Below are 23,651 nucleotides of genomic sequence, written 5' to 3'. Positions count from 1 at the left end.
CGTTCACATTCAGTGGAAAATATTTAAAGAAGTCGGTAGAGTCTCGCAGAGCTCGTGCACCATCAACTAATGTACCTAGTCAGTTTATACATAAGATTGGGTTGAGGAGAGCAGACGCACCGGATGACGCCAGGAATACAAACTGTCTAAGAAGAGAGGGGGTATCGAAAGGCCTAGCTGCTCGAATGCCATGGACCAGTTCAGAAGCAAGGTCATTCAGATCACGTTCTACGAGTGCGGGCAGGGTTGCAGACCCCGCAGCAGTGTAGAAATCACCCCACGTCCGGAGGTCATCCTGACCCAAGCGTTTCAGAGAGGCCTTGGGAACATAATTCTTGGTTGAAGAGTCGTTCTTCCGGAGGGCCAAAGTGACCCGTTTCCAAAACGACTGGGGTGATCGAGAACCATCGACAGCCTCCTCCCGTTTGTTCGAGTCATGCAAGAGAGAGCTATGGATCATTTGGCCCTCGTGTATATGGCGCGGCATCCCTTGGTGTGGACTAGTAAGAGTGATGCGGTCAATCGCTACTGATATCGTATGAGTAGCAACAGAATAAGACTAACCGCATCGTTGAATTCTTCGCACCATGATAAGTCAGTCTTACCCAAGGCACCATCTCAAACGGCCACCATGACCGTGTCAGAGATTCGTGGATCGTGATTGGCGCTGCGAAATCCCACTTCCCTGTGACAGGCTGCACCCGAAGCCCAGCGGCAGTAGCTTGATAGGACATCCACCTCAAGGATGGTGCGCTAAGATCCATGTTTACGTTTGGAACGTTGCCACCGCCACTGTAGAAAGCATTGGTTCAAGTCAGACGAAGCGGCACGTAGAAAACTCACATATCTGAATGAGTGCCTGCAAACCAGACCTCTTTTGTATGCGCCAAGATATTAGAGTGGTCTCTGCTTTTGAGCTCTCGTCTTCTTTCGTCTTCGTCGGTAGGTAGCGAGCAACCCTCATAGGCGTATTCAGGGAGGAACTTGACTCGTCGTTCATCTAACGCCAAAGCGTGACGGAAGAAATTGGCGTGCTTCATTCCTTCCGTCGTTCCGGGAAGAGTCTTGTCACGAATAACCCCCACAGATGATACGGTGTCCCTGACAGTATTGTCAGTCAGCGTGCATATGGAAAGATCTAGCCGAATGATATACATACCATGCTCCTACGAAATGTACTTTGACCTCTCGGGAAAAAGTCTCCTTGAATCGCTCCGCCATGTATGACGGATTTTCGAGAGTTCGTTCATTTCTTGGCTACAATAAACATGGTGTTAGCGTGACCCAAAAAGTGGAAAGGAATAGAGGAGTATGAAACAAACTGTTTTAGCATTGGTGGGACTGGGGCCGTCACTCTATGAAGCATCAAGTAGGATATATAAGCCCTTGTATAACAAACTGGCAGATGCAACAAACCGTAACAATATCCGCGTTGCTTTCTGGCATGGCTCCAGAATCATTATTCTCTTGAGGCTTAGAAAGAGCCGGCATCATGTTAACGCAACGTTCCAGAGTCAGAGTATATCTTAAATCCTGACCTTCTCAACATTAGTAACAGATCCATGCAAACTAGCGGACAGAAGATGAGCATAGTACATACATATGTGAGTAACCGTGAGATGAAGATTTGATAAAGGAAACTCACAACGACGGCCAATCGAACTTGAAGGCGTTACGAAAGCGTTTCTTGAGCCCTTTCCCATCTTGCGCCTTCGTGAGCGTATGAGTTCCGTAAGTATAGCGGAACTGGAGCAGCAATAATGAAACACGGCACCTTTCCCGTAGACGCATACAATTGGTATGCACTTCATAAAAGAAACGTCAGTGGGAGACCTACAAGTACAGTCCCAGATACTGGCTTACAATGCAATCTGCGCTTCGTTTCCGCGGTGTATCAAGCCAACCTTTGTAGAGATCGTCAGCTTTTGATTACATCGGGAATGAACAACCGTACATACCGTATGGATCATAGCAGACAGGCAGCGCACTTGATACGCGCCACGAGAGAACCCTTGGTGCGAGGAGACTCTGAGCTGTCATCAGGATACATGCAACTGTTACACGCACCAAATAAAAATATCTTGTCCCCGTCGCGATATTGTTCTGAAAGCCATTGATATGCGATCTGCACGATCCTCTCGAAGTTCCTGAGCATGCCGAGGTTAGCGTTGGACATGATGCTGAAGGGAACTGAGACAACGCACCACGCAATGGCAAGATCAAGCTTATGGTATAGCTGCTGCCTTCGATATGCCAACGACTTCCATGACGGTGTCGCATATGTTCCGATACCGCTATTGTAGAACGTGATTTGATTCTCGTCTTTGGCTAGAAGACGATAGAGTTCGATGACATTCGTATTCTTTGGAAATAATGATATGAGAATCGGTGTAGCGTGGAGCAATGTGACGCACCTTAAGGCCAAACTGGTTTGAGGTTCCATCAATACAGACTACGAGATTTCTTGGGTCGATTTTCTGAGGTTTACCCATAGCTTCATCAACAGCGACCTTGACTTTCTCCTCCATCCTGATCTTTGCTTCATCCTGGGCAGTAGTCAGCTCATCGATTTTGTTCTTTGCTTGCTCCAGAGAGGCAGTCATTTTCTCTACTGCGGCTTGCAGCTGAGCGATATCGTTCCTTTCCTCTCGCCCATCTCCTGCTGCTTCCGTGCTTGTCGTCGCTCGTTTGGTAGATACGACAGCTTCACCGTCGGCGCCTGTGTTCTGCGATTCCATTGCAGATGTGCTCTGCTCGCCGTTGGTGACCTGAGCTTGCTCCATGCGATAGGCTTTGGGGCGAGAAGGGATTAGAAGGGTTTGTGGAGGAGATCAACTGGTACCAAGGTACAGTCCGTGCAGTAAAGGAGTGGTCGATGCAGGTACGCAGCGAGGGAAGACGTCGCGTGGCTGTCGATTTTAGGGTCTGTGGGAACATTTCTAGCTTTTCCCCCCTCACAATCACCGACATACGCCCAAATGTGCTAAAATAAGTCAAATGGACCGGGCACTCGCTGCCTGAGCTATGTTTGCACCAGAAAAGAAGAGGTAAGGCCGCAGCAAGGTTGTGTGGTGTAGGGCACGACGGGAACGAGGCGATCCGGCTCTCTGGTGATCCTATTTCGACGAGGTAGTGTTCTCACAGAAAGAGTGGACAAAAGCCACCTGATTCGTCACCCAGATACCAGATGACCTGTTCTTCAACACCATCCATTATATCAAGGAGCTTAAACATGAGATACATAGATGCGGGTCGAGGAGTACCGCGTATTGTCAACATTTCACGAAGGCGACCAACAGCGACGACGTTGCGTGTTAGTCCAAGAGAGCCTCCGAGTAACACGCCATGAAAGACACCCGATAAGACCATGCATAGCCTTCAGTTCCGGGCACGATCATCAAAGGGTTCTGCTACTGGTCTTTTGTTGACATGTCGGGTGAAGTGTGCATCAACGTAAGTATTGAAGTTGACATCGCGGCTGGTCTGAACTTCGACCTTGAGTCGATCGAGTTGAGGTGAGGAGGCAGGGGATACATGAGGAGAAGTGCGGAAGAAGGGAAGTCATCAGCATCGAGTTCCCCACGACATACGAGATAGCGCGACAAAAATAAACGCCCACACTCAGTCATGACAGCTGATGCACGACGAAAGCACACCGTGAATACGACTATTCTGGCTTCTATGGAACGACACCATCTCCTGCAACCTCGGCCTCGGATAAGACACAATGCGTGTATGGACGACAGCGGGAAGAGAGATCTTCCACTCATCCTTTTGACCGTCATCTTTATCGTCGAATGATCAGGTCTCACATTGACTAAACCAAAAATCCAGGTCAAAGGTGCACCCGTGTATGCAAGCATGTCAACCATCAAGAAGTTCGCACGATAATAACAGACGAGCAGTCAAGCTTCGATGCAAGCGCGTAGCCATCACCGACGGCCCAAAAACCTGAACATACGCGTTCGACAATCTAGCCGCCCAGCATGCACTCGAAGTCCCCGTCCCTCTTCCACAACTTTGCCTCACGGCATCGAGCAGTCCCGAGCTGCGCTCAATCCTGCCTTCCGTCTAAGTGAACCACTGATGAGCAAAAGATAAAACCTTGTTCAGGCGCCAACTCGACCCGCAGACGGAGAAGAGGGAATGATGCACGAAAAGCCGGAAGAACCTCACAAAGCGCCTAAGTACCTCTAAGCATCTTATTCTACGCCATTCGGACGACCCGTTCGGTGCCCGTGGAGGTTCGGCGTACTGATCATTACACTATAACAACGAATGGTAGATGTCAGTACGGAGCAATAAAAAAATGAGACAAGATGAAATAGACGGAGTGGGTGAGAAGGCGAAGGCATAATACGAGGGTGGCGTATCGGAGGGCGATAATACATATGTCATAGTTATTACAATAAAAAGACATGACGAAAAGAAAAGGAGAGAGTGGAATACGATAGGCGTTGCAAGTAAAGGACGGGTGGCGAAGAAAGGGAAGGTGGACTCTAGGATGACGAATACGATTAGAGCGGGGGAATACGGCCGAAGACAAAGGATATATGTGTTATGAGGTAGTAGTAAAAAGGGTTATGTGAGGAGGAGGACGACGAGCCGAACAACGAAAAAGGTGGGATGAGGGTGAAAGGGGGAGAAGAGGATGAGGAAGATTCAATGTATCGATAGACAAAAGATGCAATGGTGCATGCACGCACGGCGAGATCATGCGGTAAAACATGCAAAGAAGACGGGAAGAATGGGAGGGTCGGAGAGAATGCGTGGGACGGTTGACATTGGACTGGAGTTGTACATGATGACAAGATCGTGATATGAATGTAGAAGATGAACGAAAAGCAAAAGGGAAAATGACGCAGTAAAACGATGGTAAAATTGAGCACGCACCCATCGACCTAACGACCCTCCACATACCGTTCTAAAATGTCTTGCGGCGAAGGCGAAGCGTTTACGGAAGACAGGGTTTCGAAGGAGTCATCGCTCATGGGCTTCGAGCTAGCTGTTGAAGTAGGATGTCAGACAACGGGCGAAGAGGGGAAGTAAGATGGCCGAAGGTGAAAGGCACCAAGAATATCATGGGAACACCAAGTGACGGTGTGAGAGGAAAATGAAGGGGAGGGAGAGGACAGATGCGTAAATCGGGTTAATTGTAAGGCATGAACGTACTGAGAAAGAACAACGTAGGGAAAAAGCCCTGATAACTGCATGTCATAGAGGCCGAACCGTCCGCTCGGTGAACCGTGAGTTGTACATAGAAGGGGCGGTAATTACTGTGAGCGGTGACGAGGGTTATTATCCTTGCGTCTGTGAGGGCTGTAGTCAACAAGCAAGCGAGGTGAGTAGGATGTACTCGCTGGAGAGGAACAAGGGAGGAAACGGAACGAGGGTAATGGTTGCGCAAGTGGCCAAGGTTCAAACAGGGCGAATGATCCACAAGCAACGGAAGAGAGGTCGTGGAGGAGATGTAGACGACGAAGGATATTACAGTAGCTGAAAAGACGCGACAATACCAGCCGGTTGCGAGAGAGAAACGCACCCAACTTATCACGCAACAAAGCACCTGCTGATGACACTTTGCCGCATACCAGCCTTCTGCATTCTGGGTACGAAATCCATTAGAGATCCACCTCCTCTCCTTCACAGCCAGCTTCTCGACGAGCGAGCGGTGGAATGCAGTGCGAAGACCAAGTCCGGGATAGAATTCTAGAAAGAGTGTTCGAGAGGCGAATGGGACGAAGAAACCTTCGCGTGTAGAGGTGAGGGCGTTGGGTGACTGGGCGAACCATGCGGTAATGGTGTGTCCGTGGAGGGAAAGGGTCGAGCTCGGTGTTGTAGATGAAACATTTTCGTGGTTTTGCCATGCGTTGGGAGGCGAGCGAGAGGAAGAGATGAAGTTGGACAACGTCGTCGACTGTGGCGTGCAGGGAATTGATGTGGCGGAGTCGGTGGACTTCGGACCTCGCACCGGGATAGTCCGGCGGTTTGTTTTCTCGAGCTCTCTCTCCCCTCCTTCCTTGTCAACGACGACTGTAACGGTCGCATCCTCTCCACGACCACGACTGACATCATCTCCACTCTTTCATATAGAGGAAGATGTTGTGTGCATACGCGACCTCGCTTTCAACTCAACTACTGTCCTGTGGACTGCCGTGCTTGCTTCGCATCTGATTGAACATTATTTGCTCGTTGTTGCTGCTTGATTATGACCATCTCTGGTACTGGACGATTGCAGTCAGGGTGTGTCGTAAAAATCGCTTAAATCCATCTTTTCGTGCACTATATCAATGTTTCTCGCGGTATTCAAAGTGTCTGGCGCCGTTCGGTATCACGATCTTCATTTTCCACGGTCATCAGGACACCCCCTGTCCTCGTATTACTGTCGCCAGTACTGTCTCTTCATACCTCATTCCTCTCGAAGACAAATTAGTCTTCCCCCAATTCTAAGCGAGTCTTTTGCGGCCCACTGGAAGACCACCCTACGCCCCCTTCTATTCAACAGAGATCTTAAACCACTGACTAATCCCTGGTGATTTTTCCTCGCGAGTAATGCTTGCCCTCGCTGTATCTCTCCGAGTAGAAAATATGTTTCACAATCCCTGTCTCGGCGTGGATATAACGTTCGGTCCTGTTGACTCCGGTACTAGCTCGACCTTGCTTATCTTGGCACCATAGCCAAAGTACCATCAATATACTCTGTGTTTGCTCTCGTCTCCGCTGGCTTCAACGATTACATCTCCTGAGCCCCATTTCCACCTTATTTCCATGCTCTCCACAGAAAAGTTTCGTCTATACTGACCAGCCCGATTCTCTAGGTTTCGATGAGAAATCTTACGACGTTGACTGCCATAACCCGGTAGTTCAACCCTTCATGCACTTCCGACCCTCACACTCTGCTGATCACGCCGAAATGAATTTTGGTTTGTACTTTCAGCTCTTCTCCATCTTGAAGGTTGATAATGCGGATGGTAGCGTCGTTGTCGACTCCTTGTAAGCTATACGCCACATATCTCGAACGTCCGTTGCATTTTTTCCACGACAGACACCATGCTCTGACAATTGCACCTTGACGGTGCCGAGAATTCGACCCAGCCACGCAATCACTTTCAAACAGGCCAGTGTCATATGACGGGACGGCGAGTCTGTCTCCGGCTCTGCATTCTTTGGGTCGTTGTCCGAGGCGGCTTACAATTATGGTTTTTATTAGGAACTGTCGCGGATTGCGTGTCTGCTAATGGCATATTTTCGATAACTTGTGTACCAAATATTACTAGTACTCGCCAGGATCGATATCTGTGTCGTGCTTGCCGTCGATGCACTCTCTCGTTCGGTCTCGTTGACCTCTTCGAATACTTAGCACTCAGGCGAGGAGTCTAGTGTCTTCGGCTGTCGGTCGTTATCTAGCTCCCAGTATCAACGCTATTGAGCAGCCGCTGCTCAGCGCTTTATCTTAGCCTCCTGTGCTCTGTTATTCTCGCGTTACTTTTCCAACGCGAGTTCGAGGCTCACTGGGCGATGATGGTTATTCTTCCCATGTATGGAAGAACGCGTTAATCGAGTTCACGACGTGGATTTGTGCATCATGCGACAGCTCCACAGCTGTGCACGTAATGTCTGCAGGCTCATGGCTGGTTGATCGGATGGTACTGAAGGAACCCTGCCTAGGCTAGGGAAACCCAACGTGGTACTGAAGTCAGACATCCCGTTCTCATTACTCGCCACAGTTTCTAATCTCTGAGGAACATATTCTGTCCAAGGCTGTAGCATCACCACCGCGCGGAGTAGGGTAGGCAATGTCTGGATTCTCGATCTTGCAAAAATAAACGGCACATCCGTCTGATCCCTGCCATCGTGCACGAAGGAAAATATGCTAAATTTCTTAACGTTGATGACGATGTTTGGGTTGATCCTGAGAGAATATATCCAGAAGCACTTTCCAAATGGGCGCGTCGAGGCTTGTGCGAATGACCGAGAAGGGCCAAGGGCATCGCTGTCATCCATCGTTCTCCATCGATTGCAACACGCTGACCAGGCAGTTGATGGACGCCTCTTGCTTCTCTGGCTATGGAAAGGTCTGGCAAGGAGTCATGACCGAGCAGCATTGTAAGAGAAGCTACCACAATTTCTGAATCGATGCCTCGATGATCCAGCATGCTTGCCAAAGAAATTATTTTAATGTGTTCTATTCATAGTGAATTCCTCCTTCCTCACTCCCGCTGCACGAATCTCCACGAGTTTGACTCTTGCCAGTGACCTTCACCCTGCATCGTATCGACGAGTTATTCTCCGCAAACTCCAGACTTAGGACGGACGCACTTTCGCATCATGTCAAACAACTACGGCAGAGGTGATGCATTCGTGAAACCGACTCCGGTTACTGCACAACCTCCTATCCCAAACGGGATATACTTCATACGCACCAGCCGTCGTTCCACCAACTACGTCTATCTCTGTTGTAAGCTTACAGAAGACGACAACGACGACGAAGTCGGCATCGTGACTACTGCCAAAGAGGACTTCACGGATCCGGCTCACATGGTACGTTCCTACGTGCTTTAACTTGAACGATTTATATGAAGGGTTCTGAAGGAGTACATCCGTTTCCTTACAGTGGAATTTTACGTTTGAATGGAAGGACCGCGACTATTCCATCATTAATGTCAAGCACAAGTTTCACCTGAACATCATGCAGGAACCTGGTGGACCGGCGACGCTCATTGCTGGTCTGAAGAGGATGGACTGGTCGATCGTTCCGTCGGGAGATTCTTTCCTGTACGTCCAAAATTCCTTTTCTGGCCACTCCTGTACTTAAATCTCCGCATACTCGATGACGTACCAATGCAGCATCAGTACCGGGGACCATAAGGTTAAGGGAGCCGAAAATATTCTTCGCTTTGCCACCTGCCACGATTCCGATAAATGCGCTTCTGTATGTTTAACTCCTCACGGCTTGCTAGTTCTCTAACGGCGTCTTCTAGATCTCTCTTTACGTTCACGATCCAGTACGTCATCTCGAGTGGTTCAATACTTTGGGTCTCATCCTTGCCTACACCTATGACATCCAAAACCACAGGTGAAATACGATCATCAACACTGGATCCTCGAGCGATCTGATCACACTGGAAACGAATCGCATGATCTTTCATCGGAGCATGATCAGCTCTCGCAGTTGACGCCTGGAGCTTTTTACAGGATCGTCAATATCGAAACCGGCGAGTATATATATCGAAGAGATGCCGCGCTTAAGATGTGGGACCTAAAAGGATATGAAAGCGATAATAGCTATGCAGTGAGTGTCTCACGTATGCTACTTAGACACACGCGACGCACATATCTCACTGCATTTATGTTCAACCTACTTAGTTTCAACTCGCATTCACTCGTCACGGCGGGGTGATCCTAATGAACTTCCGTGATGTTCCAACTATGGGCGACCCCTTCTATGTCGACGAAAATGGCACCGCCACCAAACTGTACTCGGCCGTCGATCTCGCCCCGACTCGTGGACGTGACCATACATTCCAGTGAGTCGGTTAGCAAATCTTGATGCATGAACTTGCCCAATCTGACGAAAATTTCTCTAATACACCTCAAAGTATCCTCTTCCACAACAGCGGTGGCTCCGGTACCAAAGCACTCACCGATCGCGGTCCTGAGGGAGCTAGTGGAAGACTGGTATGAACACCTGTTGGCCGTCACTTTTTGCGCATTTCTTTGCATGCTGAACGCAATACTTTTGTTTGTCGATGGAAATCTTCTACGTAGACTTCGGTGGAGGCCTTTGAAAAGAGCACCCAAAATCAGATGTGGAAATTCGAGGCTATCCGTTACTAATATTGTCTTTGTATGTGTATCGTTGAGCAGTTGCTCCACCATTGGCCATGTACGAGTATCAGTTTTACTCTCACCTGTGTTATTGTTTCTTAAATGACATCAGTTTTTATCCATACGTCAATGTATTAGGCACATCGCAGAGATTCGCGATACTTATGCCGTGGAAGATTAGGGTAGGCCAACTGCCTCCAATTTAGCCATTGTAGGTCATACCAAAATGTATGGTTGAGATTGGGTTATCGCGAATAGATAATCACATCGTATTCACTACCTACTTCCCCACGCCATAACCCGACTACCCCGACTACAAAGCGATCAATGTTCTCTCTACCAACCCCGACCAATGGCAATCAATTCTTGATTCTATACCTGTTCTTGAAACGAAAACATGATCTTAAACATTATGAACTATTCCTTAGGAAGGCGCTCGGTCAAGGAAAGACAGATTAGTAGTGCAAGTAAACCAAGAACGTACCACATCAACTTATCGTAAGTTTCAGCTACATTCCCAACGGCGACAGAAGGACTATCGAGCTCATCGCCTCCGCATAATATATCCACCCGTTGCATGTCCTAGGAGCGGGCGGCGGTGTCGTTTCTGGCATGGTGCCTCCAGCGGGCGGCACGGAATTGGCGTGTGCAATAATAACACTGGTATGTCCCCCTAAGCTCTGTCTCATCGCGGCACGTATATTCTCTCTACCAACACGTACCCCCACAGGGACGATAACGTGGAAAATCGGGCTCTCCAACCACTGGCCGATGACATTCACCACACGCTGACCCGGCGCAGTCCCATATGGCCTCTGAACGTCGATGCGGATCCATCCGGAGACTTCGGACTGTCTGCGAAGAGCAGTAGGGATTGGAATGCCGAACTCTCGTTCGACTTCGCTCCTATTCGTAGCCACTCTGGCTGCAGTGCGTGCTGTGATGTGAATGGTATCCTCTTCCCATTGATTGATGACTCGATGGAAGATGGTGCGAATGATAGGAGCGAAGATAGTCAAACGTCGAGGAGATTGAGGAATATGACCATGCTTCTCTTTCCCTTTCTTCTCTCTCCCTGGGGCTCTCTTTTTCAGGAGAGACTCCTGCGCGTCAGAAACATGCGTGGCTTCCATATACTTCAAGGTCAAACGAAGAACATCATCGTCCACGATGATGCTGTCGAATCCTTCGTATCGAGCAGAGATGAGCTCCCAGCATTGTGATCTGTGTGCGTCTGTAACAGGGTAGGGTATTGGACTGGACACGCCCGCGTTCGGAGCCCCGGTGAACTGCTCTTCGAGGTGACATCCCGTGTGTTGATTGACGATATGGAAATACATCTCCCCGCAGTGACACGGAACAAGTCGCCAACGATGGTGATCCATTTTTGTATCGTCACTGCCGGCTGCAAGGCGGTACCCACCGTAATGATCGAGGACATTTCCAGACAGTTTGCTGATGATGGCGAAGACGGGTAGTTTCGAATCGTTGGCACTGACGATCTCGAAAAGCCACTGGTTGGAAAAATCATCGAGTTTGTGTTCGGCAGTGATGATGTTTCCTTCCGGCTGACTTGTCTTGGCGTATGTCAGAGATCGCCCTGTGCGTGAATTGACTAGCGCGAACGAGGGAAGACGGCCGGAAAGAACCTATGCAGGTCATGTTATCAGTAACAGTCATACCGTAAAATTGAGGACAAAATGAGTAGAAGCGAGATATGTAGACGCACTTGCACAATGACCCATTGATGGTGCAGATCTTTCGTTCCGTTGTTGGGATGTGCCTGGATCGTGGCACCCCCATCCCATTGATCCAGCGCACCATTCGTGACCGTGTTCACGATGCCAAACCCCCTCGCACCTCGATCCCTTTCCATTGCCCAGAGATTTCCATCTTCCCTTCCACCACTCTCCAAGAGTGTGACGTGTGGGGTTCCAATTCCACCTATGACGATCAAGCCAGAGGCGCGATTAACAATCGAGAAATGGTGTGGTGCGTCAGAACCAGGTAAGAAGCGCCACTGTATGGTTTTGTCCAACGTATAACGTGAGCCCCTAGACGCAGCAACCAGAGCACCATTCTGTCTGATAAACATTCCGGTATACGTGTTCTGGATGGTGGCCCAGAAAAGAGGGGGGAAAGGATAGGGTACGATTCTCCATTGCTGCGAAGCCGCCGGGTCTTGCTCTCCGAAAACTTGGATAGAACCTCCTGCCCCGATTTGGGCCATCGTGTCCGTCCGAGCATTGACAAGATTGTATCTGTTGTTGAAAACGTTGTAACCGTCAGCCATGACGAATATCGATGTGAAATCAGAAGAGCATACACGGTACTTTCGGCGTCGTAAGGAGCAGATAAGTCGTCCGTCAATCCAACCCTCTCAATATTCCAGCTCTGGCTTCGTCCACCGTTATAGGCACAGACAAGAACTAAGGTTCCGTCTGCGAGGTCACCGTCCAAAACGTCCAAGGCTTTGGTGTCATCCTCGAGGCTGCGAATGACGAAGCTCCTATCAACACCTTGAGGCTCCAGAAACCATAACTGGGCTCGCGAAGTGTTGGTCGAGGGAATCTTGTCACGGGCGACGGCGCCGTGGTTCGCATTGCTCGCGTCATATTGCAAGTACCAACCAGTTCGTACGTGCTCGAGCCAGACCACTGTCGGCAAAAAAGCAGGCTCCAGAAACCAACGTTGGTTGGGACGGCCGTGATATGGGTATGATTTGATTGGCTGCCCACGTGCGAGGATTCCTTGGTCGAGAACTGTACCGTTATGCGCATTGACAATACGATAGGTCACGTTCCTAACATGCGAGGTATTGAGCGCCTATCAAAGCATCACACAAGAGCGGCATCAGGTATTCAAAAACAAACAATAAAGCGCACCTCTCATAGTCATCGATCCATTCGATCCTCCACTGTTGGCCTCTATCGTCTTCTATCGCTTCCGCAAGGACGATTGAAGAACCGGAATCGACGTCCGGTGCCTTGAGACCCATGACGCCACCTGAACTCGCATTCCGAATCTGAAAGTGTACGCCATCGGAGAGAATCTCGAATAGCCACATCTGGCTGCGGTCGGAGAGTCTCTGACGAGGGAGTGGGGTTCTTGTTTTTCAGCGATTTTCTCAAGGTTCGAAGTGCCAAGACCAATAAACGTTCGTAACTGCTGATTGCGGATCCAGTACGTCCCCTCAGCTATTAGGAAAATATCGCGAGTCAGTGAATGCCGAAAACGATGAAGAATTCAACATAACACAGACGCCTTCTGGGGTATACGGAACGATTCGTCTGAAAACTTACGGATGGAAGGAGTACAGGACATTGACACAATGATCACGACGATGGGAAGGGCTGACAGTGTATTTTCTTTGGTGGTGGTGGAAGGGAAGTAAGCGTCCTGTAGCAGTTACGGTACGAGCTCATTAAAGAACTAACCTGATGATTGCTTTCCTTGCCATGAATGGCTGTGAGTACTCACGGAAGTGCGTCATAACTCCAGAGATTTCGAAGTTGTCTTCAAGAATCCTCTCGCATACGGCGCAAATGGACGTTCGAAGAAGGGCGACTTGAATCATGATAGCACGATGGATCACATGTAACACTGTATCCACCAATCGTGAGTTTATGAGATGAGCGAGCTAGGTCCATCCGAATTCAGATCCAGAAATCGATTGATTTTGAACGATGACGTGAAGGACGAGATAACGTGCCCGTAGATGCAGCGTAAGATTGCACAGCCTACGCAGTCTTGAAAGACTCAACCCAACCCAAAAGACGCAATGGTGAGATCGTGACCGCGACAAGTACCGGTAATTTCGAGCACGAAGGCATGGAGCGAGTAGAAAAGATAAAACAAATTACAACAAGAACTCTCACTCCGATTCAGACAAACCACGTATTCAACAGGGAACCAGAGAGAAAATCGCAGCAGCGAGGTTGTGATCAATCACAACATCCGAGCTAAAGCTAGGCCACACTGATCAATAGGAGCATCTTCAGCCGTATGATTCTCGTAGTTTTCATGCGATGGACGACGTAGAGAGAAGAGAGAAAATAAAACGGCCGAAAAATGTCTCGAACTCGCCACATGAATGTCACCCCCGCCACAATCGCCTCGTCTCCCTTTCCGCTGCGTTGCTCGCTCGCCTATCCCTTATACTCCAAACCTACCTGACTGGCATATGCACTGAGGACAAAGCTAGGACAGCAATGCCTCCGTGGGGTAATCATCACTAGAGCGCATGGTCCTGAGATAGATATAGGGCTGTAGTTTGAACGGACAATGGCCTCTCGGTTGACATTAGTATCCGTTATCGTTATGAAGCTCGTTATCAACACGTGTTACCGCCTCTCGAACCAATCAATGACACACCACCATAGTGGAACCGTCCACTAACACAACCGACACCCTCACCTCCAGACAAAAAGCGACTAAGAGTCCTTTGGACTACTCCACCCCGCAAACCGCCGTCCTCCGTCTCCGGAACGTCTTATCCGCCTCAATGAAGTCTTCTATATATAATACTCAGCGACAAGGGCACGAGGAATACAAAACAGAATCACCTACAGTGGTTGCAAACCGTGACAGACACTGAAAAAAATACATCGACGACGATGTAGAGTACGTCACGGTGATGCGTCGGCATTGGATTGAAGATGATCAATCCTCCGCCAGTAGCAGTACATACTAAGGAAATTATAGCAGGCTCAAGCGAGAATACTTCCTCTTTACAGAGTGGTGATGAAGCTCGGCAGGAATCGCGAATAACAAAGTTACCGAGCATGACTCGAGAAAAGAAGACATACACGGCCAAGCGAGAACTGTGGTAGAGCACCAAGAAAAAAGACGACTAGCAATTGTTTCAGGACGTCCTTTCCGAGAGCTACCTCAGACTGAAGCTTTGAGGAACTTGGAAAGCAGGTATCGATAATTATTAAGCGAAGGGAGCAAGGTGGAAAAGAAGAAGGTATCGCTGTCCGAACGAAGGGTACCGGAGAAGGTGACGAAGGAGAGCAGATATTGAAATCCCGCCCTTAGCAGAGCGATAAGGCCAAGGACATAGACGGTATGCAGCGAGCAGAAGGACGGATGCAAGTAATCAGAGGAGTATGTCCGGATTCCTTATTTGATCCAGGACCAAGCGCTCGCCAAAATCAGAGCGAGCTCGAGGAGGAACAACGAGGAAGTAGACTGGAGTACCCTGTCTAAAGCGAAGCAGAGTTGAGTATAACAGCACCTTTGCTTTATGGCCTTGAAGTGGGTGTGGTCGTGGTCGTGGAGAGCATACGATCGTCATCGTCGTCGAAGGAGTGAAAGGAGAGAAAAAAATGCCGACAGACGATCCCGGCGCAGGCCCAGAACACTCCCGCCACACTTGCCTTGCCACAATTTCTCTTCTTCGCGTTCACCGGCCTTCCTCTGTTTCTCTCGTAAGTCTGTCTCTTCTCGAAAGCCTGCATAGGCGACCTGCGTTTCGAAGCCAAAGCTAGGATTTTCATCCACGCTTCCTGCAGCTGGTACACCCACTTTCAGTACAGGTTCAGCATGCAGCTAGAACTTGGAGATGAGGGGCCTACCCGAAAGATGTAACGAAAGGCAGCTTCAGGAAGAACTGTGGCGGAACCCAGATATCGTCTATATCTCTGCAGTGGGTAACAAACTCTGAGCTAGACGTATGTTTTTGTTGCAGACGAGAAAGCGCTTCGAAAGCAAAAGCTAGCAAAGCATTTATGTAACCTTCGCCGTGGCTGTTTGAAGCACCGCTCGTAAGCGAAGTAGGCACTGCACGACTTGTGTACCAGCATTGGACCGTGTCTGCGAACGAATTTTTGACCGTGCTGAAGCCCAATGGGGCCCTGCGATGGGGCCGATCACCGGTATTGAGTCGCTTGGAAGGGTTGCAGATACGGTCTATTTACGAAGAGCAGATAACGATGTACGTCCATAGGATTATAGCACTAGGCCAGGGTTTGACGGATGATTGTTCAAGATTGAGACTTGCGTCATCGTCTCAATGAGTGAGCCGAGTGTACCATCGCTAGAGTGTGGTATATCCTTGGATAGACACTCAGAGTTTAGGATCATGCATGAGGTCGAAGGTGAAAGCTACGAATGTTGAACGATCAGCAATAGAGCAGATAAAAGATGAGACGGGGAAGTACTAGAGAACGGGCCATCAATGTCGACGGATATGACAGACCACTGACGGAGGCCGTGTATACCAAGCATGTCGAGGTCGTGCACAGTGTACCGGAAGAGAGACGGACACACGAGATTCCAGAGTTATGTGCGGACACAAATCGAACACTGTAAGTCTGTAACCCAGAACCGAGCTAGCCAGAATCCATCAGCGAGTTTGAGAGCTATTCGAGGGCGAACCAGTCACAAAGGAGAAGAGTAGTAAGCACCGAGATAAAGCAATGATAAGGTGGTCATTCAAAGAGCCATCGAGAGGCAGCAGTGAAGGAGCTATGGCTAGTGGTGAGGGTCAACGAAGAGGAGAAGAGGTTGAAAAAAATGGCACCGTCAGCTGATCCCGGTTCCGAGTGGGGCCGTTTCCGGACTCCCCCGCAATGTGAATTTCTTTATCGCCACAATCATGTCGCCACATTGTCGCCACACCGCATCGTCTCACAGGACCTCGTCCCACCTTCCTTTGCTCCGCCTCTCCTCCTCCAATGTAACCACACAACCTGCATACCGAAAGTAAAGCAGCACGCTCAATACATACACGAAACGCTATACATCACAGTCCACGGTGCCAAAGCTCGTTCGCACTTGCAAGAGAGTCGTAGATCAATAGGACTGTCGCGCATCGCGCCCTCTACGCCCTCTCCGTTGTCCCCTCGATGGACATCAGCCCTCATCAGCGCTGCAGAGTTTGGCATAGACCCTCTAGTTGCCTCTAACACACCATCTCCCGTCCTCTCATCTTATCTCAACGCGCAAAACGACTATGGGGCCTCTGCCATCACTCTACCCGGGCCGGTCATGATCGATGTGGCACTGATTGTGGCGATGGCAAGTCAGTCCATGAAATGATGACGTCATGTTCGTTTTTTCTACTTTTCGCTACTCTTCCTCTCATCCTCTCTGTGACGGTCGACCCCCACGACAGGCCTCCGCCTCGAAGTCTCCACAACGATACCGATGCTGTAAAGACAATGTCAACTTCTCTGTACGGCTGGCTCATTCACATCCTGCTCTCTTTCTGGTGCTTTGTGACTTATTCTGCGCTCGTGGACTTCAGTGCTAGAGATGCCTCGTATCTCAGTCGGGTCGACTTTCACGAAAGCTCTTCTCAACACTATCACTGAGGGAACTACATCTTCTGGCTTAAAGCTACCAGCTTGTTATCGGAAATGAGCGATACTAGTTAAGTTCGGGTCCTCGTGAAAAGCTATCCATCTGAGGCGCGTCCTTGCCCGGCTTTCTTCTTATCTGTCTTATGAACGATTTATTGTTGTGGGTTGTTCGTGTCTACCACGGTATCTCAGCAGAATATATCTCGGAATTGTGCCCATAACAGTGCACCGGATACAGCTTGGACGCAGCTTTGGAACTTCAGTTTGCCCCTCGTTCCTAGCCTTCCGATCTCTCGTCTTATCATCTCACTCATGAGACGGAATACCGCACATTGTCATGTCCGTCACTCTCAGCCTATACTACTTTGAATTTCCCTTGTCGCTGACTTGATGAGCCTTTACACCTCATCCTGCATGTTTTCACGGAATTATGGCGTCTCGATCCGTTCAAGGAGATTACCACAATTTCCGCCTCACGGCCCTAAACACTTTCTCCCTTCTGTTTCCTTTGCTGCTCTATTCATCGTGTCCTACAAAATGGTCTGAACCTCGGGACTGAGTTTTATATGGGGAGTCAAAGCCTTCAACGGCGGTGCCTGATCCTCGCCAGCTAAGAACCTATTGTCATTCGCGAGGCAGCCTGACGTGTTGTGTACACTCCGTCGTACATCCATCCTCGAGTTCGGTACCAGGCTATCATCCCCGCTCACTTCTACTGACTGTGTGTTTCCATCAGTCCATTGAACTCACAACATCCCCCTCGAGCTCCTAGCTTCGCTTTTATTTATGCCATGGTAGGGGGCGAGCGGTGATTGCTCGAAATTGGGACTTCCGTCCTCGCTCGCTCGCTGTTTGACGACATACAGGACTGCTTCAGACCGGTTTCTCATATGAAGTTCTAGTACAAACATGAGTCATCTCATGTTCTTCTGCTCTTAACAGTTGCTGTGGTTCTCATCATCCATAGCAGTGAATCACAACTCACACTATGTCGCCTACAACTCAAGGCAAACATTTCTTTTCACTTGACAGTCCTGATATGAAGTATCTGCGAGAGTGAGACTAGGTCGTGAAATATATCATACATCCTGTATCGGTGTCAATAGACAATAAAATCAACTTAACCTGTAAGTTCTCGATTCTTCAAACGTAATATGGAAAACAACTGGATGGTTCAAGTACACGGCGTACAGCAGGAGTCGCTACGAAATTGACAGACAACACAATGATATTTCAGCACCGACTCATCACTTCGGCCCATATTCTACCACGAGCTCGCAGCCTTGGGGAAGCTCACCCACTCGGTCATCCACAAATCTCGTAAACGTGCTCCTCGCTAACACCAAGTCACCCTCCAACTTATTATCATCATCAGCACGATCTTTAGCATCATCTATATCCATCTCAATCATGTTACGAATTACGAGCCTTCTGACGTTCTGAGCTCGAGCGAGTATTCCGAGATTCACGAAGCTGCTCTCCACAGCCCACGCTGTCCACTCGTTGATGCCGTCTTTTTCGACTTTAATATCCGTGAGGAGCGTAATTTCGTCCATCCGAGCAAGTTCATCCTGAGCTCCCGAAGGCGGCCTGCTTATTATATTCATGGCGGTGTCGGAAAGAGCTGAATAGTATAAACGGCTACTATCGGCTTCGATTAGTTTGGCATTAACGATGATTGTTTTGAGCGAGGGTACCCAGAGAGGAGCTGGAGCTACACGTAACGAATGCGGAATTTGTTAGCATATGAACGTGCTTAGAAAAAGGGGCTATAAATACGGTGAGACTCTTCCTCTGAATATTCTCCGACATCGAACTCGATGTTCTCAAGGGTGTTGCTGAATAAACACAAGAGGTTCCACAAACTTATCCCGTCTGCAGACATTGTCTCCCACGGTGGTCGTTTGATGGGGGAGATAGAGATCCGAGTTATGCCGGACAATATATGGGAAAGGGAACGTAGAGCTATAGGCGCAGAATCGTCACAGGCCAGCATCGCGACCTCGCACTGGGTGGGAACCCTAGCAGGATTATCGTGCAAAGCGGTGCAACGGTGTCCTCTAGCAGGAATGTCGTTGCAGTGGTAAATCTCTATGCTAGAGAGGTCCGTCCGTCTACGCAAAATCTCTGGGAGCGCGTCCGGTGAAAGAGAGCACCGAAGAATTGTTAGAGCAGTCAAGGACGGAAAGCCTGCCTGGAAGATAGAGATAGTACGACCCAGTTCCACCTCGGATAGGCATACAGACGTGACTTGATTCATCCGACAAATAATATCACTTGCTCCTTGGAATGTGCCCTTGAGGAACGTTCTGCCCATGGACGCCTCCTTGACATATCGGAGCGGATCATTGACGCCGATGCTCATGTCTTGCAGGTCTTGAAGGCGCTGAGAGTGATGTATATTGACTTTCTTGAAGAGTCGTGCCTGTGCGCGATCCCTCCATCGTTTTCCGACACGTGAGGCAGCTGAAAGAGTTTTGCGATCCTTTTCGTCCAGGTCGTCGATTACTTCGTCGATGATCTCTTGTGGTATGTGTGCCATTGGACTCTCTCCGGGGGTTAGCACTGTATAGGGCCTGGAATCGCATACATCAATCCAGTTATTGGAGTCAAACGCATCAGCAAGGAGGGACGTACATTGGCGAGGCAGGTCCTTCTCCGTCACCGAGCTCGCCTACTAAGTTGGCCATACTTTGACTTCGATAGTCGACAGTAGATTTCGGAGGCGTCAAACGAGGCGGGTTGAATGAACAATAAAACAGATAGGAAATTGTGGTGAATGCAAGAGAATGCTGAGCTTATGGAAAGCCGTCGAAGGTGGAGAGAAGAAAGTGGTAAGGTTTCAGTTTCGTTGCGAGCATTCGGACTCAGACACGGATGTCACGTGTGTCATGTGTCTACGCCACGCTACTGTGGCCACACAGTGGACGAGAATTTTTGGTTCACATGCTCTACGATACCAACCTGAAGATATATTTCCGTTGTTACAGATCGGGTCGCGCCACTCTTGTTACAAAAGTAACCATCGTCGAGGGCTGGGGTCCAGGGTATCCGACCCCAATACGGGCGCCACAACTTGACATAAAATTAAAATCCCGCACGAGCTGAACCTCCGTACAGCCCCTCAATCGCTGAGTCGCTCGACTCAAGCCGAGAACTTGAAGAAGAAAAATGAAGAAGAACAATCAAACAGGACCACACTTTGTTTCAAGTTATGATCTTCACCCTTGGAGACTCCCCACTCGTTCTGCATGTACTAATCGGGCTCACTGCCGTCAAAATGTAACAACTCACTATGCCCATTCTCGGAGTTGTTCGTATGTCTTCCAATACGAGTAAACGGCCACTTGTACTTCTCCGGAGGATCGCCGTATATGAGGCCCATAGGCTGACGCCGCTTCTAACAGAGCTCGGCGCAGTGAGACGTATCATCACTGCCCCGTTCCGCATTGCATTCCTTCTACTCCGTAGCGTGAAAGATTGAGAATGTATCAGTTCTGAAGTGAAACCCTTGGCGAATCAGCTGGTGCTCATGGTAAGGTGGAGCTCGGAGAATATTACTTATCGTATCGTATCCAACTCTTGCTCCTGAGTGACCATGTCTTTCCAATTAAATGTGGATGCGACGGCGATCTTGATCGACCTACTATAGTATACTTCGCCGAAGACATCCTTCGATTAAGAGCGGGTGTATGCTGGGACCAGAATCGTTTCGAGGATAATCGATGTACCAGGTGGCACGGTCTTTGTTGCTAACCGCGGTGTTGCCTTTGCTGTGCCGTAGATCTATGGCGCAAATGAGATCCGTGCTCTGGCATTGATGGTGGTTGAATATCTAGAACTTGCTGTCGCAAATTTGACGACGATGGAGTGAACTAGGAACACAAATGTTGGGATACTCATACCTTAGATAGACATGTCACATCAGATCTAGAGCGCAGCGCGTGTATATTGGGATGGTAAGTCGTATAAAAAGCAGCCACTTCCACACAGCTGAGCCTCGTCCTCTACCTTTAAAGTTACTCTCTGGACGCAAGTTCGAAGAAAGAGCATTGAGCTCTCCCTGTGAAACATCAAGTATCACGAAGCATCCCAAGTCGCGACCACAGCATACCCGTAACGGTGCTCAGAGTCTGCAGAGCTTTGGAGTTATAATCCAGGTGAGGTACGATAAAGGTGTAATGAGATGCTTTTGAAATATGCACATGTACCAAACGCTCCGTGAGTTCATATGCCACACGAGCTAGGGAAGGCACACAAAGGCAGACTTGCACGAAAGATATCCTTGGACGGTGAATGTATGCTGGGACACTTGTCCGTCGAGCAGCAGGGAGGCCTATGGAATATTTTTGATGCCTTCACAGTTTACACCCGCTCGACTTAATCCCAGAGACGAAGTGGCCAAAAACGCAGCAAGCCTGAACGCCAAAAGTTCAAATTCGGCCAGAAAGCAGCCAAGAACTTGAAGCGGAAGCCAATTTTCGAAACATAGGCGTGAGAGCAAAGATCAACATTGTGGAACGATTAAGTCAGTGACGATCCTGGTCGACGGTCTTAGATGTGAGAGGAAAAGGATCCAGTCGTTGTCGTTCAGGGAGAAGAGGCGAAGCGGCAGGATGTGAGTACCGGCATTCCCACCAAGCGCCATGTCCATTGCAAATTGGCGGACTTTGAAAGTTGCCGGGCAAGCCGCATGCCATTTCGACGCGGGCCACAGTGAGATTCACCGATTTGGCTGGGTGGCACCTATGTACGAGACCATTGCACTTCTAGGGCAAGGTACACCCCACCTGTAAATCTAATAAAATCTAGGATATTATTGTACATACATAAATTTTATTTGGTCGCGACAGAATGTTTTCACTCTCTTCGAGTGATTTGATATGAGCGTGTGGTCCGTCGTGCAGTTCGTTCACGCAGAAATTAGAAAATTCTGTCGCAACCAAATGAAAGGGAAGCATTTTAGATGATTTTATGCGTAGTTTTATGGAGTATCACTATGCTCGTTGTTGCCTTTAAATCTGCGTTCGTAGGTGACAGCCTGCAGCCACTCGGCTACGGAAGTAAGCGAGACGCGGCACAGCGGACTTTGAACCAGCCCGCAATAGGTGAGTGCCGGTACTCACAGGATGAAATCAAATCGGACCACCCGGCTCCGGGTTCGACCGAACGCGCCACATCATTTTTCACTCTCGCCACACCGCCTCGTCTTCCACGTCGATGTCTGCCTCTAACCTTGACTTGCTCGCCTCGGTGCCCCCAATGTTTCTACTCTGCCTCGAAATGCACCACAAGTGGGCGTGGGTCTAGAGAATGATTCCCAATGTACGATTTACCTCTTCTTCGCCATTCCACTGGCAGCTCTACGTACATCACAAAGCAAGACAGGTCTCCTCTGATATCCCATCTCACTTTGTTAAAGCCCTCGCATCCGCTGCTAGCCATCAATGCGGCTTCTATCGCTCTGCCTCTCGAGATACTGGCCATGACGGAGAATATGAGGAGTTGGATAGTGTACTCAGCATGCATACGGTCGAGTGAGATGGTTTTTCCTGGGGACACATTTAGTTGGGAGATATACGTGCACTTCCACCTTTCTTTCAGCAATCTTTCCCTCTTCTACTACGCATCTTTCACTCTTTCTCCCCTGAGGTGAGCACTCTGCTGCACCGCCGATCATCTGTGCGACGATCTCCTATCTCTCTCCTCGAACTGACCTTGTTCTCTGCCCACTACAGAGCTCGCAAACACCAGACGCAGCTTCATATGCTCCGAAACACAGTAATCGCTTTTCACCACAGGCAGCTTATCGAGGATATGGACGGGATTTGTCTGTAAGTCCTCCGTTTGTCTTGCACCCCTTATTCCTGTACTTTGAGCACTTTGTTCAAGCCCACTGGACTAGCGTTGTCGATTGAGGCAAGAGAGGACGCGGTTATTTGAAGGTTCGCACACGCCCGCATCCTAGACGATATTTCTGACAGCCCTCTTCAATACACACAACAGCAGTTTTATCAATCGTTTTATATCGCTGCTACTGTCCACCCTTTGGCATTTATCGCTCCTCATCCAACGTCTGTTCGGACCGGGTCAACGTCCTTCTCATCTCCCAAACGGCGGTCGGCGACCTCACCAGAGTCCTTGCTTGGGTTCCTCTGGACACATACTTAGGCCTCAGCTGCGTTGGCTGCTAATACAGACGCTCTATGGCCACTCAACATCACATTAGACGATGGACCGCCGTGGATCTGAGATGGGGTGCAAGGCTGGATATGGACCAGTTTCTGGAGACGAGATTCGCCACCTTGTGGTCGGGACCTCACCGGGCTTTGCCGTTTGTCTCAAGCATTTTCGTCCGCACCGCACGGTCAAGCCCTGCCCCCTGGAAGGCGAATTTTCTGATAATATCCGTCATCATTCGCGATACACTTCTCACGTTTTCCTGTTTCCCACACGAACCAACCTCGGATGGCTTTATCGAAGGACGCACAATCGCGCCCAAACTCTGACTTCTCA

At 49.3% G+C, this 23,651-nt stretch overlaps 6 protein-coding genes across 6 annotated transcripts; 2 read left to right on the top strand and 4 right to left on the bottom strand.

Annotated features, from left to right (window-relative positions):
• Positions 1-79: 79 nt before the first annotated feature.
• Positions 80-2,492, bottom strand: STEHIDRAFT_69301 (uncharacterized protein; the record flags this gene model as incomplete). Its single annotated transcript, XM_007311248.1, has 10 exons — positions 80-500; positions 565-753; positions 844-1,101; positions 1,160-1,252; positions 1,788-1,805; positions 1,864-1,904; positions 1,959-2,011; positions 2,068-2,147; positions 2,205-2,362; positions 2,415-2,492. 10 exons carry the CDS (start codon positions 2,490-2,492, stop codon positions 80-82), a joined length of 1,389 nt encoding a protein of 462 aa, XP_007311310.1.
• Positions 2,493-8,328: 5,836 nt separating this feature from the next.
• On the top strand, positions 8,329-9,837 carry STEHIDRAFT_163592 (uncharacterized protein; the record flags this gene model as incomplete). The annotated part of the gene is made up of 8 exons (XM_007311291.1): positions 8,329-8,541; positions 8,615-8,775; positions 8,848-8,932; positions 8,982-9,005; positions 9,077-9,292; positions 9,367-9,527; positions 9,600-9,678; positions 9,769-9,837. 8 exons carry the CDS (start codon positions 8,329-8,331, stop codon positions 9,835-9,837), a joined length of 1,008 nt encoding a protein of 335 aa, XP_007311353.1.
• A 500-nt stretch (positions 9,838-10,337) lies between these two features.
• Positions 10,338-13,405, bottom strand: STEHIDRAFT_116459 (uncharacterized protein; the record flags this gene model as incomplete). Its single annotated transcript, XM_007311290.1, has 6 exons — positions 10,338-11,477; positions 11,558-12,089; positions 12,155-12,631; positions 12,714-12,853; positions 12,922-13,025; positions 13,309-13,405. 6 exons carry the CDS (start codon positions 13,403-13,405, stop codon positions 10,338-10,340), a joined length of 2,490 nt encoding a protein of 829 aa, XP_007311352.1.
• A 1,081-nt stretch (positions 13,406-14,486) lies between these two features.
• STEHIDRAFT_116458 (uncharacterized protein) lies at positions 14,487-17,196 on the top strand (the record flags this gene model as incomplete). The annotated part of the gene is made up of 7 exons (XM_007311289.1): positions 14,487-14,656; positions 15,089-15,260; positions 15,480-15,503; positions 15,633-15,766; positions 16,029-16,139; positions 16,275-16,855; positions 17,081-17,196. The coding sequence occupies 7 exons, from the start codon at positions 14,487-14,489 to the stop codon at positions 17,194-17,196; spliced, it is 1,308 nt and encodes a 435-aa protein (XP_007311351.1).
• A 1,186-nt stretch (positions 17,197-18,382) lies between these two features.
• On the bottom strand, positions 18,383-19,825 carry STEHIDRAFT_116457 (uncharacterized protein; the record flags this gene model as incomplete). Its single annotated transcript, XM_007311288.1, has 3 exons — positions 18,383-18,849; positions 18,915-19,711; positions 19,773-19,825. The coding sequence occupies 3 exons, from the start codon at positions 19,823-19,825 to the stop codon at positions 18,383-18,385; spliced, it is 1,317 nt and encodes a 438-aa protein (XP_007311350.1).
• A 2,571-nt stretch (positions 19,826-22,396) lies between these two features.
• STEHIDRAFT_126434 (uncharacterized protein) lies at positions 22,397-23,530 on the bottom strand (the record flags this gene model as incomplete). Its single annotated transcript, XM_007311287.1, has 4 exons — positions 22,869-23,530; positions 22,696-22,782; positions 22,548-22,652; positions 22,397-22,460 (listed from the first exon to the last, which is right to left on the bottom strand). Coding segments are annotated over exons 1-3 (225 nt in total), but the record flags the coding sequence as incomplete, so codon positions are not given.
• Between the last annotated feature and the right edge of the window lie 121 nt (positions 23,531-23,651).

The sequence above is a fragment of the Stereum hirsutum genome (genome assembly GCF_000264905.1).
Source record: "Stereum hirsutum FP-91666 SS1 unplaced genomic scaffold STEHIscaffold_25, whole genome shotgun sequence".
Taxonomy (NCBI): domain Eukaryota; kingdom Fungi; phylum Basidiomycota; class Agaricomycetes; order Russulales; family Stereaceae; genus Stereum; species Stereum hirsutum.
The sequence above is the reverse complement of the archived record's forward strand: the minus strand, read 5'-3'. Positions and strand labels throughout refer to the sequence as shown.